General features: G+C 40.7%; 1 protein-coding gene across 5 annotated transcripts in view; it reads right to left on the bottom strand.

Annotated features, from left to right (window-relative positions):
- pde4ba (phosphodiesterase 4B, cAMP-specific a) overlaps positions 1–17,923 on the bottom strand; it is a 547,072-nt gene that overhangs the window by 48,121 nt on the left and 481,028 nt on the right. For all 5 annotated transcript variants that reach the window (XM_048601743.1, XM_048601742.1, XM_048601745.1 and 2 more), the window contains one exon: positions 1,225–1,337. In XM_048601743.1, the coding sequence (XP_048457700.1) occupies positions 1,225–1,337 (113 nt within the window). The remainder of the gene's footprint in view (positions 1–1,224; positions 1,338–17,923) is intronic.

Genomic DNA, 17,923 nt, shown 5'->3' with positions numbered 1-17,923 from the left:
ATATAACTTTTTAGCTGCATCAACTCAGTTTAACTTTTTACTGTTTTCCTCCAACATAGACTTGGTCACTAATGCCCTCTTACTATTATGATGAAGCATAAATTAAGTATGATAATAGGATGGAGAAAGTGAAATAATCCAATTTGGAAGATTGGAACAAGAAAGCTATTTTAAAACGTCAGAGCCTAATGCAGAGAGATTTGGGGTCTTTGTACACAAATCACAGAAAGTTAACATACAGATACAACAAACTATATGGTCTCACTAAAATATATGCTGAGAGGATTTCTTTTTTCTCCTGGGTGGAGAATCTTGTCTTACAAGGGCTTGGCAATTTGAGAGAAGGAGAAAATTCTTCACTCAAAGTGTTGAGAGTTTTGAAATTTTCCACCCCAGAGATCATGGGGCGTTGGACAGGGCAGAAAAACAGAGTTGATGAAAAAGTTCAGACATGAATTTACTGAATGATGAAGCAGGTGTGAAAGTCCATGAAGGGCCATTCTTACATTTTAAACTACATCTCTCAAACCTCTGAACATATATCCTGAAATAGACATTGAATTTTTGTGAGTAACCTCTACACTTTGTTATCTACTTAATTTGAATGAGCATTTAATCTGCTTTTCTAAAACCTTATGCTTTCAGCTGAACCATAGCTGCATCTTCAACTATTATCTTTGATTTGTTGCTGTATAATCAACTGAAGTGCCATAATGCTAAATGCCATTTTGAAGTAGCTACACTTATCTGTTTCTTAGGGTGACAGGCAATTTAAATTGCCCAGAGAGTATAAAACAGGGATTATTTATTCTACTAGCAATGAATCTTTATTGACAGTAACAGCAAAGCTAACTCACAGGTATTAAGTATTTTTTGTTTAATCTTTCCAATCCATCAGGATACTGTTGTAGAATGCAACTCCAGAACCCTAGCCACCCATGTAACAGTGTTCAGTTGGTAGAACTCCTCCAGAAATTTCCAGTCAATCGCCCAGAAATTTCTTTAATTTGGTTTTAGATTCACACATGAAGACTTTCAAATAAAATCTGTATTAAGCATTTATAAAAAAAACCAAAGTAGATGTAACCTACGCCAAATATAAACCAAACAGGGCATAATATAATAAACAAGTTTTAACTGCCTTTTTCTGAACAGAATGCAGTTCGGCAATTTTGCATTCTTTATATCTCAAGCACTATCACATAGAAAGAAATAATTTCTTACCTTGTTGGAAGCCATCTCACTCACTGACCGGTAGGTCTGTATAGTCTCAAGTTGGTCCAAACACCAATCTAATTCTTCCAGAGTCTCCATGGCTAACTTTTGGTAGGATTCTTCTGTAAACAAGCAGATAGGCATGTAGTCAGGGTCCAGCTGCTGCACAGTGTCCATATCGATATTACTTGAGCAGCCCAAAGTCAGACCACAGTGTTCCTTCATCACGCGTCCCTGGCTCTCTCTCTGGTTACTGAATTAGCGATATGATGCTGCTCTGCGGTGTTCGTTGATTCAGGATGTCAGCAATTCATCAATCAAAATCTTTCTTCTAAACATGACAGGGCAGCTACGAAATGACACCATGAGATTTCCATATTGCTTGTTTTACTCACAGTGCAATGGTTTCCCAAATAAGACGTCACATTTACAACATAAAATTAGTCAGAACGTTGTTTACTTTCGGAGTGAAACTATGACCAGCAATTTTCGTTATGGTGTAATTACATTTCGAGAAAAATATGTCAGCTTCACTTTGATATATAACTGTTTAGAGGAAAAATACTTTTAAGAGGTCTAACAAAAGTACACAAAAATGCATTTAGAGACACCAAATCAGCTGGCCACTTGTGTGACGGACTTTCCACAATTTCATGATTAGAATTATACGATCCTTAGATAAATTCACACAAGGGAGTCCCCTCTTCTCAGCGAGTGCCAGATTTAAGTTTTTTCACTGATCTGTTTGCAGTTATAGAAGTTTAACTGAACGGAAATGCCAAAAACTTTCTGGACCCAGCCAAAATCAGACAGAAACCCTGGACTGGATTTTCATGCCACATGACAGCAATCCATTAAACCAGTCAATGATAATACACTGCAAAATTACAACTAATTCTAGGATCAGACTAATCTAAACTTGGTATAACAGTTACACTTCTGCAAAACTTTCCAAGGGTAGAATGCAATTCAAGGTTAGGTTATTATTTGCAATGGTTAGGAGAGGAATAGAATTTAAAGAAACAAACATTTCTAGAACCCAGAAAACATAATCTCCACTGTGGTTGATGGATTAACACAATAAAGTATAAAGACGTGTTCATTGTAAGTTCAAAAACAAAATACTACAGATGCTGGAAATCTGAAATAAGAACAGAAAATGCCACAAAAACAAAGCAGGTTAAAGAGCATCTGTGGAGACAGAAACAAAGTTAAGGATTTAGGTTCACTTCTAAACTTGAAACTCTACTTAATAACATGTACCATCTACAAGATGCACTGCAGAAATTCATCAAGGCACCCTGTACAGCAGCTTCCAAACGCATGACCACTACCATCTGGTTGGGTAAGGGTAACAAATATACATGGGAACACTAACACCTGCAAGTTTCCCTCCAAGCCACTCACCATCCTAACTTTAAAATATATTGCTGTTTCTTCAATGTCTCATGGTCAAAATCCTGGAATTTCCGAATGGCAATGTGGGTCTATCTATAGCAAATGGACTGCAGATGTTCAAGAAGCAAACCCCCCATGGCGCTGTGGTACCGAGTTTGGCCAATCAAATCGGGAATGTTTCTTTAAATCCTATAGTAAGTGAATTATGGTTAGGGGGATTGACACTGGTCTCCAAACTAAGAGTGCCAGTCGCAAAGACTTTGTCACTTACCTGGAGTCAGGATTAAAAATATCTCCCTCATGCAGGGAGATGATGTGGAAATTATTACCAAAGTGAGACAGAAGTGACACAGTGTACAAATATGGGAGTGCACCAACAAATAAAGTCAGATTGGAGAAGAATAGTTAAAATACTACATTAAACTGTCTTTATATGAATGGATGCAGCAACGATAATGAGATGGGATAAATGGACTGCACAAATTGAAATAATGTTAGCCATTAGAGGCATGGTTGCAAGGTGACCAAAGTTGGAAAATGAATTCACAGGAGTATTTGATATTCTGTAAAAATAGAGTGGAAAAAAATGAAGTTGCAGCAACTCTTTGAATTAAGCATGTGTTTTGTACAGGAGTAAGAAAGGATCTTGACTGGAAAGATCAAGATGTAGAACTGATTGACTGGATATAAGAAAACGCAAACGAAAGAAGTCACTGGTGGGAGTTATTTATAAGTCCCTTAACAGTAGCTTCACTGTAGAACAATGTGTAAATCAATAAATAATGGGGTTTGTCAAGAGGGTTCTGCAATGATTTTTGGTGACTTTAATCGTTTTGTTGATCAGACACACCAAATTGGCAAAGATAACTGAGAGGATGAATTTGTGAAATGTATTTGGGGAAGTTTCTTAGACAATCTATTAGGAAGGAACTCAGGGCAGATGATACAAAGATAGGTAGTATTGAGGAGGCTGCAGAAGGATTTAGACAGGTTAAGAGCGTGGGCAAAGAAATGACAGATGGAATACAACGTGGGAAGATGCGAGGTCATACAATTTGGTAGGAAGAAGAGGCATAAACTATTTTCTAAATGGGAAGAAAATTCAGAAATCTTAAGTGCAAAGGGACCTCGGATTCCTAGTCCAGGATTCTCTTAAGGTTAATTTGCAGGATGAGTCGGCAGTCAGGAAGGCAAATGCAATGTTGGCATTTATTTTGAGAGGACTAGAATATAAAAGTAGGGATTTACTTCTGAGGCTTTATAAGGCTCTGTCAGACCACATTTAGGACATTGTTCACAATTTTGGGCCCCATAAATCAGGAAAGATGTACTGGCCCTGGAGTGGAGGGTCACAAGAATGATCCCAGCAATGAAAGGCTTAAGATGTGAGGAACGCTTGAGGCCTCTGGGTCTATACTTGATAAAGTTTAGAAGGATAAAGGGGGGATCTAATTGAAACTTACAGAAGACTGAAAGGGGGCTTGGATAGAGTGGATGTTGGGAAGATGTTTCCATTAGCAGGAGAGACTAAGACCCGAGGGCACAGCCTTAGGGTAAAGGGGAGATCCTTCAGAACGGAGAAGGAGAGAAACTTCTTCAGCCAGAGAGTGGTGAATCTATGGAATTCATTGTCACAGAAGGCGGTGGAGGCCAGGTCATTGAGTATACTTAATCCAAAGATAGGTAGGTTCTTAATAAAATTTGAAAGAATGTGGATACTGTAAATCAGAAACAAAAACAGAAGTTGTTCGAAAAGCGCAGGAGGTCTGGCAGCATCTGTCAACAGAAATCGAAGTTAACTTTTTTGGGTCCGGTAACTCTTCTTCAGAACTGATGATAGCTGAGAAAATGTTGGTTTATCTGCAGAAGTGGGTTGGGGGGTAAGGAGTAAACGATAGGTGGGGATACAGCCCAAAGAGATAGAAGAGCAGTTGGACAGACAAAGGAATCAATAACAGGGTGAATAGTTGTTAATGGAGACTAACAATAGGTAGTGTGTAACGGCAGGCTATGTGAATAACAAGGCCTGGTGTGTGGGGTGGGGGGCTAGGACATGGGAGAGTTTAGGCCCTAAAATTATTGAACTCAATATGGAGTCCGGAGGGCTGCAGGGTCCCCAAGTGGAAAATGAGGTGTTGTTCTTCCAACTTGCATTGAGCTTCACTTTAAGGCTGCAGCAAGCCAGAGACAGAGATGTTGGCCAGGGAACAGGGTGGTGTGTTAAAGTGGCAGGCAACTAGAAGCTCGGGAACGTTTACAAGGGCAGGACGTAGATGTTCTGTGAAGCGGTCACCCAATCTACGCTTAGTTTCCCCAGTGTAGAGAGACCACATTGTGAGCAGTGAATGCAGTAGACTAGATTGTGGGAAGTGCAGGTAAAATGCTGCTTCACCTGGAAGGTGCGTTTGGGTCCTTGGATACTGAGGAAGGAGGAGGTAAATGGGCAAGTGTTACACCTTCGGCAGTTGCAGGGGAAGTGCTGTGGGGCTGTTGAGGAGGGTCGGGAGTGGAGGAAGAGTGGACCAGGGTGTCCCAGAGCGAACGGTCCCTGCAGAAGGCGGACAAGGGATGGGAGGGAAATGTGTGTCTGGTGGTAGCATCTCGCTGGAGGTGGCAGAAATGGCGTCTGATGATCTTCTGGATGTGGATGGTAGATAAGGACAAGGAGATCCCCTAGCACTTTTGCAGGAGGGAAGAGACGGGGTGAGGGCAGAGAGTGGGAGATGGTTCGGACCCAGTTGAGGGCCCTGTCAACAATGGTGCTGGGGAATCCTCGTTTGAGGAAGAACGTGGACGTTTTGGAGGCTCCCTTATCAAAGTTGGCCTCATTGGAATGTATGTGATGGAAACAAAGGAACTGGGAGAATGGAACTGAGTCTTTACAGGAAGCAAGGTGTGAGGATGTATAGTCCAGGTAGATGTGGGAGTTGGTGGGTTTATAGTGGATATTAGTGGCCAGTCTATCCCCAGAAATGGAAACAGAGATGTCGAGGAAGGGAAGGGAGGAGTCAGAAATAGACCAGGTGAAAGTGAGGGCAGGGTGGAACTTGGAAGCAAAATCGATGAATTTTTCCGATTCCAGACAAGAGAAGGAAGCAGCACTGATGATATCATCGATATTTTGGAGAAAGAGTTGTGGGTGGGGGCTGGAATAGGACCGGAACAAGGAATATTCCACGTACCCCACAAAGACACAGGCATAACTGCGGCCCTTACAGGCACCCATGGCTACCCCTCTGAGCTGAAGAAAATGACGGGAGTTAAAAGACAAGTTGTTGAGCGTGAGGACGAGCTCGGCCAAGTGGAGGAGGGTGGTGGCTTGGGATGGTTCAGGCCTTTGCTCCAGGAAGAAGCAGAGAGCCCTAAGACCATCCTGGTAGGGGATGGACATGTAAAGGGATTGAACATCCATGGTAAAGAGGAGGCGGCTGGACCCTGCCAACTGGAAATTCCAAAACTGGCAGAAAGTATCAGAGGAATCATGGATGTACGTGTGCAGGGTCTGGACCAAGGGAGAAAAGACTGAGTCAAGGTAGGAAGAGTTGAGTTCAGTGAGGCAGGAGCGGGCTGAAACAATGGGTCGGCCCGGACAGTCCTGTTGGTGGATTTTTGGAAGAAGGTAGATGCGAGCTGTGGGACTATCAGCTTGGGGGCAGTTGGGGAGGGGGGGGGGGGATGAAATGACCTCAGTGACTGTAGTTGATAGAATGGCCTGATATGCCATGGTAGGGTCATGTTACAGGGGAAGATAGAAGAAGGTATCTGAGAGTTGGCACTCTGCAATGTAGGAGTCAGTATGCCAGACTACAACAGCACCACTCTTATCGGCAGGCTTAATAACAAAGTCAGGGTTGGATCTAAGTGCACGGATTGCAGTCAATTTGGATGGAGATAAGTTGGATTCGGCGAGGGTGGGACAGTTCTCAATGAACAGATAGATTATGGGTAAAAGGCCAGAGGGAGGGGTCCAGATGGAGGAAGGGGTATTGGAGCTGTGAGAAAGAATCTATGGGATGGGGAGAGGATTCTTGTTCAAAGAAATGGACATGGAGCTGAAGCCAACAGAGGAAGAGTTCTATGTCATGTCGTGCCCAAAATAGATAGATTGTTGATTGTTAAGGGGATCAAAGTTTACGGGGAGAAGGCAGGAGAATAGGGTTGAGAAACTTATCAGTCATGATTGAATGGTAGAGCAGACTCATTGGGATGAATGGCCTAATTTCTGCTCCTGTGTCTTACGGTCTTCTGACCCAACTACACAGCAGGCTATTTTATATCTGGATGTGAGTAATGAGACAGGATTAATTAATGATCTCAGAATAAATGATCCCCTTGAAAACAGTGGTCATAGCATGATAGAATTTCACATTCAATTTGAGGGTAAGAAATGCGGAGCTGAAACTTGTGTCTTGAATTTAAATGAAAATAATGATGACGACGAATTTGGCTACAGTGGACTGGCAAAATAGTTTAAAAAGTGAGAAGATATTTCATCAAATAAAAATATATTGTATTGAGAAAGAAACACTATGGGAAAGACTCTGTATTCATATCTAAATAAGGAAATTAAAGAAAGTATCAATCGAAACAACAGATATGCAATGCTGCAAAAAAAATCTGGTGATAGATTAGGGAAATTTTACAAAGTTGCAAAAGATTATCAAATTATCAAGATGCTAAACTTGGTGATTATGTTTTAAATGTTTCTTTAACTCAAAGTAAAACAGTTCTGAAATAAGAGTTAGTGAAATCATGGTAAACATTTCAGTTTGGAGAACTGCCCATGTGACATTAGGTTGCCATTGAAATGTGAGTTGAAACAATTGAATTGAAACCCATTGAGGTGTCGGGTTGCAATTTCCAGCAGTTCTCACAGAAGCTCAAAGAGCAGATGAAAAGCTTCTGTTGAGAAGGTGGGGGAAGAAAAGCGAGAACTCTCCGAGGAACAGGTCTTCTCTATTCCAAAGGCAATGTTGGGGAGCAGAACTACATTCTCCACGGAAAAAGAGAGTTTTATCTGAGCTGACTAAACTGCTTAAAGGGGTTGGATACTGAGATTTTTGGAATTGTGTGTTGGCAGGACAATCATGACCTGATGAAATTTATTGCCATGGGCCACACCATTCAGAACCTGGGAAGTTTTGTTTTATTCACTCATGGGACATGAGCGCCGCTCACTGGGCAGCATTTATTGCCCGTACCTTGTTGCCATTGAGAAGGTGGTGCTGAGCTGCCTTCTCAAACTGAATTTGTTAAAGTGTAACTTGCTGGTAAGATTCATATCTAGAAGACAAAGTGGGAGTGGAGTGGTTGGTGATATACACTAAATGTTTTGACATGACAGAACAAGGAGTGATTGAACCAGATGAAGAGCTGCTCTTTGATATTAAACGTGTGCTCAAGGTGTCACTTAAGGTTAAAGAAGTTTACCTTTTGACAAGATCTGGATAACATCCAGGCTTGGGCTGACACATGGTCAGTAACATTCACTTCACACAAATGCCAAGCAATGACCGTCTCCAATGGGAGACAAATCTAACCACCATCCCTTGATATTCAATAGGGTTATCATAGTTTTATCCACCACTATGGACATCCTTGTCATTACCATTGAAGAGAAACTCAACTGCACTCACAACATAAAGACAGTAGCTACAAGAGCATGTCAGCGGCTAGGAACAATGGGCCAAATAATGTTCTGACTCCTCAAAGCCTGTCCACCATCTACAAGGCCCAAATCGGGAATGTGATGGAATACTCCTCACTTGCCTGGATGATTACAGTTCCAACAACATTCAAGAAGCTTGACATCATCCGGGACAAGCAGCCTGCTTGATTAGCACCATATCCACAAGCATCCACTCCTTCGAACATTGATGCTCAGTAGCAGCAGTATGTACTATTCACAAGAAGCACTGCAGAAATTCACCAAAGATCCTCAGACAGCACCTTTCAAACCCATGACCACTTCCATCTAGAGGACAAGGGCAGCAGATGCATGGGAATGCATCTGCAAGTTCCCCTCCAAGCCAACCACCATCCTGGCTTGGGAAAAGAATCACTGTTCCTCCACTGTCACTGCGTTAAAATCCAGGAATTCCCTCCCTAATGGTATTGTGGGTCAACCTTTAGCACATGGACTGCAGCAGTTTGAGAAGGCAGCTCAGCACCGCCTTCTCAACGGCAACAAGGTACGGGCAATAAATGCTGCCCAGCAAGCGGCGTTCATGTCCCATGAGTGAATAAAACAAAACTTCCCAGGTTCTGAATGGTGTGGCCCATGGCAATAAATTTGGGCAAATCAGATGAAATGTCCAACAAGGCCCTTCTCAATGTTGAGACCAAATAGTTGCAATTTTCAACCATGTCCCAGACATTGAGACAAGATTCTTGTTAGTGTGTGGTGAGAGGCCCATTAATGGTGATTAAAGTTTATCATCATCATCATCCATTACATAAGTTCACCTCATTAATATTAATAAACCTCAGTTTCCCATTCTCCCACACATGGGATGGAAACAAGACCCCAATAATTTCCTCCATGAAAGTCAGAGCAGGTACCTGGCAACTCAGCTCGAGAATTGCTCCTCCAGGTTTCTATCTTGGACACCCTGCACCAGCAACTCAGGGCACACTCCATGGGCAATGACTATATGCACCCCATATCCATGGTCACTGGCATCCAATATGTACCAGCCTCACTGCACCTTATGGCACATCTACGATCTACTAACAATATGCTTCTGTACTTTAATACTGCAGTTTGAAATGGATTTGCACCTTTCATTTCAATGCTGCTGCAAGCACATTCTGCATTTGAACAGGCATCCAGCTCATGGATTGGACCAGGCTTTGTCTCAAAGTCGCTCGCCTGCTCTCTTAGCGCTCACTCACTTTGTACCTGTTTGGACGTTCACAGCACTGGCTTTGCCTGGTGTTGCATTTTTGCACTTTGCCCCCTCAGCCAGAGCTAACAGGCTCTCAGTACTTTTACTTTTACCTCACTCCTTAATACAGGCACAAAGCCAGCCAGTTTGTCACGCTTCTCAGCAGTGATCAGTGAAGGGTAAACATGCTGCTTTAATAGCACCATGCTTTGTCAATGTCATACCTGTACACAGTGCCAGAAGCATATGTGGCAAGCGCACTGCAGGGGCTTCAATCAAATGGGCATCTCTCAAAGTCTAAAGGGAGCAGTCCTCAGTCAAACCAAGAAAGGCATCCTTCACTCAAAGACATTTAGAAAATTACAGCATGGTCAAGCCAAGTCAACATGGTCTTGAGAAAAGGAAATCAAATCTTGTTTGACAAAATTATTAGCTTTTTTGAGAATGAAATACCCAGGGTTGTTAGAGGAGAACCCAATAAATGTCGTGCATTTGGATTTCTGCAAAGTAATTGATAAGGTGTCCCGTAAAAGATTACGACACAATCTAAGAGTTCATGGTATTGAGGATAATAGATGAGCATGAATAGGTGATTACCTAATGAACTGGAAACAAAGTCATTTTCAGTTGGTAAACTAGTGGAATGCAGGTATGAGCAGGTATCCATATTAGGGGGCCTCAACTATTTATGATATATATTAATGACTTGGATTAAGACACTGAATGTTTTGTAGCTGAATTTGATGGTGATACAAAGCTAAGCAGGAGAGAAAGTTGAGAGAAGGACTGAAATTACCTACAAAGGGAAACAGATTGGTCAAGTGAGCAAGCAGAAGATTGGCAGATGGAGTATAATTTGGGAAAATAGGAGGTTGTTTACTTTGGGAAAAGAAGCAAAGTATAATATTGTTTAAAGGAAGCATTATTATTATGTTGCAAAGGGATTTGGGAATCATTGTACATGAACTACATAGCATGCAGCTACGTCAAATAATTAGATAGGCAAAAGGAATAATTGTATAAAAGTAGGGGAGCCTTACTACAATTAAACAAGGTATTGATGACCAGAGTATACTGCAGAATGTTGGCTCCTTACTTTCATAGGGATATACTTGCACTTGAGGCAATTCAGAGAAGGTTCACTAGTTGATTCCCGGGCTAAGGCGGTGGTCACGGGAGGTTGAGCGAGTTGGTCCTGTTTCCATTGGGATTTAGAAGAATGAGAGAGAATTTCATTGAAGAATGTAGGACTCTGAGGGGGCTTGAAAGTGTGGATAGTGAGAAAATCGTTCCTCTCATGATGGAGTCTAATATTATACGTAATAGTTTTAAAATAAGTCTCCCATTTATGATGAATGGGTTTCTCCTCTCAGAGGGTTTTCCAAATTGTTATGCCAGAAAGCTGGGTCATTGAGTACATAGGCTGAGTTAGACAGAGTTTTTTTAATCTTCGAGGATAATGGGGTTTCAGGGTAGGTGGGGACAGTGCAGACAGGAAAGTGGTATTAAGGCCATGATCAGATCAGCCATGACCGTATTGACTGGCTGAGCAAACACAAGGGGTGAAATGGCCTACTTATGCTCCTATTTCTCATGTTCTTGTGTGAAGGTGTTCAATATTTTGCAAATCTTAATTACATTTCATGCAATCATTTGGTGATAGCACATCCCAAAAAGATTTACACCTTAGGAGCTGAATTGTCATTTCTAGATCCTGATCCCATTGTTAAGATGAAATGTAGGTTAGAAACCCATTCAAGGTTTTGGAGAGAGGTTATGGATGTGGTGGTCAATTAAATGGCCACACCCGGGAGCTCTGTTCAATTGAAGATAACAGGCAAACTTCCAAGTCTGGAGGGTCAATTAGAGGCTCTGCAGCAATGGAAAATCTGCAGCTCTACCAAGAGATGTAGGTCCTGTCTATGTCAGTTGGGGATCAAGAGTTACCTTCTGAAGACCTTTGAATATGTGAAGTCAAAATGGGGTCACAACTGCCAGGCTGTCATCATTGAGGGCAAACGTCTCCATCCAATGCATGTGTCTGCAACTGGAACCTTGGGTAATCATGGGTGATTGAGGGAAATATAATGAGACACTGCTGGACTGCTGAGGGGCAAGCTCTCTTTCAATGATTGACTTCATTTGATCAATACACTTCGCTGGCTAGAAAGTCCATTTGGTGACAGGAATATGTCCTAAGACTTCAACGAGTTTACTTTGCTTCCTGCCATGAATGGTCATGTACTTGTTTCACCATCACTCTACCTCAAAAATTCCATGGAGTTGGGAACGTGCACAAGGGTAACCAGACAGGTTTTTACTCCTTTTTGTCTTCTCTCTCGAAACCTCAGCTCCATGTGCCCTTGAAAATTCAGCTCCGTAACTTGTTTATTTTCTCCACAGATACTAAATAATTTGCGACAAACAAAAACAGAAATTGCTTGAAAAACTCAGTAGGTCTGGCAGCATCTGTGGAGAGAAAGCAGAAATTCTGTTTCCTCTTCACACATGCTGCCAGAAATGCTGAATTTTTGTTTTTGATATTCCAGCTTCAGCAGTTCTTTGGTTTTTTGCTAAATGATTTGCTATTGTTTTTGGTCTTTTCTATTTTACCTCAATATATCACGTAATGTGTGTTGGAAAAGATTTTTACATGGCAATTTATTATCACTTACATACATCATATCTCTTTGCAGCAATAATGACTAACTCACTTGAATGGATTGCATTTTGGTTGATTTTATCAAACTCAGTTATTGCTTAATTCTCCACAAGACTGCTACCATACAAAAATAATTTGGGATGATGGAGTGCCAAAAAGTCTTGATAACTGAAACTGTTAACTTAGCAACTTGCAAGTAAATCAATCTCTCTTTTATTGTAAATCAAGTTTAATACGTGAAGAAAAAAGTCCTTAGGTATTGCTATCTCCGTTAACTTTCTTTCAGACAGTTCAAAGAAGATCTTGTGTGAACTTTCAATCTGTATCTTTCCCGAGAAAACAGAATCTTGTTCTGGTTAATCTAATTATGAATGAGTGTCTAATTACCTACCCAATACCCGGATTAATGTCAATACAATCTCTTTCAGTACTGATGCCAAAGAGGCTATCATAGAGGCCATAGGAGACAGGATATCCAGCACTATCACTGAAAGAAAAGATCACTAAAATACCATGAGCTTATCTTACAGGAGAAAATGATAAAAGTGCATTTTGTTTTAAGGGGGTGAGATAACAAGGTGTGGAGCTGGATGAATACAGCAGGCCAAGCAGCATCAGAGGAGCAGGAAAGCTGACGTTTCGGGCCTAGACCCTTCTTCAGAAATTTTGTTTTAAGGGTCTGGTGACCTAATTGCTTAGAATTTGAAATTTTTACACTTCTTTGGTGCATTTTCCAATATTTAGAACACAATGAAAAAGGGTCCTATAACTTTTCAGATACAAATTAAAGAGTATTTGTATTATTTTATCAAAAACAGTCTTTTCTGTTATCAACAAGAAATAGCTTATTATTGGAAGAAATAAGCTTCAATTTAATTTTCAGTGAAAATTCAAGGAAATAGTGTCTTATTTGACCTCATGAAGCTTTATTTCATGATCAGGCATGATAATCTTGCAGATGTAAAAAAGGCATAGAAAATCAAACGATTATGGTCTGGATTGACTGCCCAGTTCCTTCTACGTGCGAATTCCCAAATAGCTAACATCTTTGTGCAAGTGCACTTTTAATGACATGGACTCATTGTGATCATAAGTCTGTACGCCAAAATATTTAAATAAACGCCTGATATAATTCTCTGGCTTTTGAGTCAGCATAATAAATTTTCATTCACAACGCTGAATAGATTTACTGATAAAGGCGATTGGAGGCAAAATCTGGAATCATTTGAGAAATAACTGCGTGTTACAATAACAGCAATTGGGCCTTCCAAACTGAATGAATCAAGATGTGTCAACAGCCCTTGGTATTCCACAAGTATTTTGTTTCATTGTGGTTCTCAGGTAACCTGCACTATAGTTGGTGACAGTAAAGGCACATTACAGTTCAGTTCTAATAGAGGCTGTTGGGGATACTATTTTGGAATGTCAAGTCAGTTAACTTCCCCTTTCCTAACTCTATAGCCAGTTTGACAGGCATTTATAATATCCGAAGAACCTTTGGAAGGACTATTAGCAGTTTATCAAATGGCAACTCCAAATGCCATTTCCATCAATCTCACATGTCAATAAGTAGCCTGCAGAAAGCTGTGATCCACTTTTATACTGTCTGCATATCTCTTACAGTGAAAACCTGCCAATCCCTAGGGGCCAACGGAGTGACCCACCCATACCCATCCCTCAGAGCTCAGATTCCATGAGGAGTAAGTCCTCTAACTTCAAGAATAGCCAACACAAATAGATGTGGTGACAAATAATAGTCAACTATAGCTTCAGCTTGGTATCCCCCAGCAGATTTATCTCATATTGCAAGAATATTGGTAAGTTTCGTGGAAGCAACTTCACGTTACTCAATTTTTAATCTTTTATCTTTGTTCATTTTATCCATTCTTCCTCTTCTTGTCTAGATGAAACACATGAAAAACAGATCAACCACAAACTTCTATTAATGCTTTGACATCACATCAGGACCATCAACAATATCAATTCTCTCAACACTCAGTCAATAGCACCTCAATGTCTATGAAGGAGAAAACCAATGGGTGGGGAAGCAGGGAAGATATGTAGCTAATACATAGAAAGAGACCAAACCATTCAAGAACCATGGACTGGATTTTCTATCTTCGGCAAGGAAACACTGTTGATTCCAGGGGGGAAATAGACACCCCCTGTACGAAGACAGGTTCTCCACCTACTTAATGTGATAGATGGGTTCTTGAAGCTGGAAAGCCAGTGGCAATGAAAGGTAAGAAACAGGGAGAGCAATTCAATATTTAACTAAAACGTAGTTTCAGCAGCCAAGCCATTGCTCTTTGTCCTGGGACGTTGTGTGGGGATGGGGGTATAGAGAAACCTCTCTACAGGGTCGCTTGTGGCTAATCCTGCAGCCATGCCAGCAGGGGGGGCCTCCAGACCTGCCACTGCCACTTGCCATTGGGTACCTGCCTCCAAGTGCCTAAATTAGCCCCTGCTGGAGTGAGAACCTGGAGACAACTGAAAAACTCCTGTTGGTCTACTTTAAATTCACCTTCATTAGGTTCTTAGTGAGCCTAATTGCCTACCTCCAATATGTAAGCAGGTAGACTCGCCAGTCTCAAACTGCAGAAATAATTTGGAAATTGAATGGAGTCAGAGTACTTGCATGCTGGCTGCCAGGGCTAGCCTTTGGCCTGATCTGCCTCCAATTAGACTGAAAACCCAGCTAATGTTTATGTGGGAAAAATGGAAGTGAGGAACTTACATTCTTCAACAGAGAATTAGGTGAAAAGCAGCCTGACACCTAGTTTTAAAAGAAACAGCATCACAGCAGCAATCTACTTTAAGATCAATTTATCTCTGATATTCCCAGGATAGTAATAATTAATGATAAGATTATAAGAGCAGGGAGTTCATGATGGAGCTGTATAAAACTTTAGTTAGGCCACAGCTGGCGTACTATGTACAGTGCTGGTCACTGCACTATAAGAAGGATGAGATTGCACTGGAATGGGTGCAGAGGAGATTCACCAGGATGTTGCCTGGGATGGAGCATTTTAACTAGAAAGAGAAGCTGGATAAGCTCAGGTTGTTTTCTTGGGAGTCGAGAAGGTTGAGGGGGTTCTGATAAAAGTGTATAAGATTATGAAGGGTATGTTCAGGGTGGATAGAAAGCCACGGCTCCCCTTGGGGTTGAAGAGTCAATAACTAGAGGGGACACTTAAGGCAAAATGCTGTTGGTTTACAAGGAACCTAAGGAAAAGTCTTTTCAGCCAGAGGGCGATGGGTGTCTGGAATGCACTGCCTGGGAGGTAGATAACCTCACAAACTTTAAAACACATCCTTGGTCAAACCTTTGAAATGTCAAACATTCAAGGCTATCAGACAAATGCTTAGTTTTGGTGGTGCAGATTCTATTGGCTAAAGGGTCTCTTCTAGTCTGTACAGTTCTATGATTCTAGGAGCTTTAGCACAGCTACAGAAGCAGGGCCTCTCATTTTCCTTTCATAGTATACCAGGTACTCTATTTCTGTGACAAAAATCACATCTGTGGGAATTTCCAATTGAAATCCTGTAGTAGTTCAATTAGACTGGGTGAGTGTTAGAAATTGGATAATTCCATAGTTAACGGTGAGAAAGTGTGACCTGCCATGTCTAACTAGCTCATGTTTGCAAAATTTGGACTGAAGAATGGAATTTTCCCCATTTGTTTTTAAATATAGGAAATCATGCCCATTGTATTCAACATTAGAAGTGGGTCTGCTGTTGGACAATATTCAGCAAATAATTGTGCAGAAATCAAATTAAGGATTATTAGCTGTGCTCAGTATGATTCATAGATGCACACTAGAAGCTATGTATATTCATATACAGGGACTAAATAGGTCCACACATTGCATCCTTTTCTCACTGAAGAAAAGGCTGTGAAGTTACCCAATCTCTGCTGCATCCTGTGGTAATATACTAACCAGTGTGATGTGACTAGCTTGGTTTGACTTTAATCAGTTGACTACAATATTACATACAATTCCATTCAAACTATGGTCCAACCAATCTCCACCCTCTTTTTATGCTGTATAAATTGTTGTTTCCTCTCAATTTGTTTCCTTGCATTTTAGCCCTGATGAGACAAGAAAAAAGTGTCAATGAATGTTTAATTTCTGTAATACAAAGGAATTAAATCAGGAAGAATTGGATGCATTGCATCACTACTATATTAGCTGGATATGCTTAGATGGTAGAAGGAGAGTGCTTCTTGTGCCCTCTCTCATTTATGACAGTGATACAAAGGTGCATAACATTGGGCAGGGAATTCAGTGTAACAAGTCCCAATTTCATTTATAACATCTGCCTTTTCAGGTTACACAGGAAGCCCGATTCTTGGCCATTGTGTGTTAGTGATGGAGGAATCGAATGTTTCAAGTGGTGGATGCGGTGTGCTGATCAAGTAGGCTGCGTTGTTATGAACAGCATTCAGCTTGTTGAATGTTATTAGAGCTGCAATTTTTCAGGTGACTAGAGAGTTTTCCATCACATTTCTGAACTGCACTTTTTAGACAGTGGCCAGACTTTGGAAATCAGGAAGTGGTTTACTTACTGCAGACCTGCTCTTATAGACAAAGCACATATATGGCCACTCCAGTTCAGTTTCTGATCAATGGTTAACCCTAGGATGCTGACGTTATAGAATTTGACTAAAGTTATATGTCAAAGGGAATTGATTACTTTTCCACTTACTGAAGTTGGTCAATACTAGGCACTTGTGTGGTGCAAACATTGCCTGCCTTTTCTAAGCTGAATAGCGAACATTGTCCAGGTTTTGCTGCATAATGGACATGGACCACTTTACCATTTTAGGAATGGTCTTGCTTTAAGGAACATAGGGGATCAGACTGCTCATGACAGGATATATTGCAGATCGTCATTTGTTGTCTCCAAATAAAAAAGGTAATACCATGTCCTCTAGACGGAGGTGCCTCATTTAAATAGAATATTGATACTGTCCTTGGTGTACTGATGGTGTTCCAATGCGTATACAGCACTGAAAACATTTTTGATCTTATTAATGTGGGTTAGAGAGAACAGAGATATTTCAATATTAAGCCCATTAATAATAGTTGAAAGGTAGTTAAAAACAAATTGAACAATATCTGCAGATTTTCATTCACTCTTGCCAGCATTACTAGTTGTAACAGGAATTTGGAAGGAATTTTCATTGATATTGATACTGAATGCACAAATTTTCTAGAATAAATTATACAGCTGTATAATTAACATGCAAAATTACCTGAATTTGACTACTTATTTGGCTTTTTACTTATTCAATAGTACTTAATAAGTCAGTTTTCTCAAAGCTATGATTGTATTTGGATTTCAGAAACAGCCAGTCTTTGGGAAGGGAATTAGACTCAAGCATTGCTTTTATAATATTAAATTCCATGTCCACCAAGTATTTTCCTGTCTTAATTTATGACCTAATTGATAAGAAATGGGTTCAATTACACAGTATATTAACTATCTAAGATTTACTTAAAACAGTTCCAAAGTGCAAAACAATTAAGTCATAGCAAGGCAGAATGTGCATTTGTCACTTGAAAACACAAAACTGTATTTTCATTATAACCAAATAAATGCCTATGATTTTCCTCAAGGATTCCACAGTCATGACATACCCTGGAGGAAATAGATAATTACAGTCAATCCTCACCAACTTCAGAAATAAGAACCAAAAAAGAATCCCCCTCGTCCTCACGTACCACCCCACCAACCTCCGGATCCAACGCATCAT

Source organism: Rhincodon typus, chromosome 10, assembly GCF_021869965.1.
Source record: "Rhincodon typus isolate 14 chromosome 10, sRhiTyp1.1, whole genome shotgun sequence".
NCBI classification, from domain to species: domain Eukaryota; kingdom Metazoa; phylum Chordata; class Chondrichthyes; order Orectolobiformes; family Rhincodontidae; genus Rhincodon; species Rhincodon typus.
The sequence above is the reverse complement of the archived record's forward strand: the minus strand, read 5'-3'. Positions and strand labels throughout refer to the sequence as shown.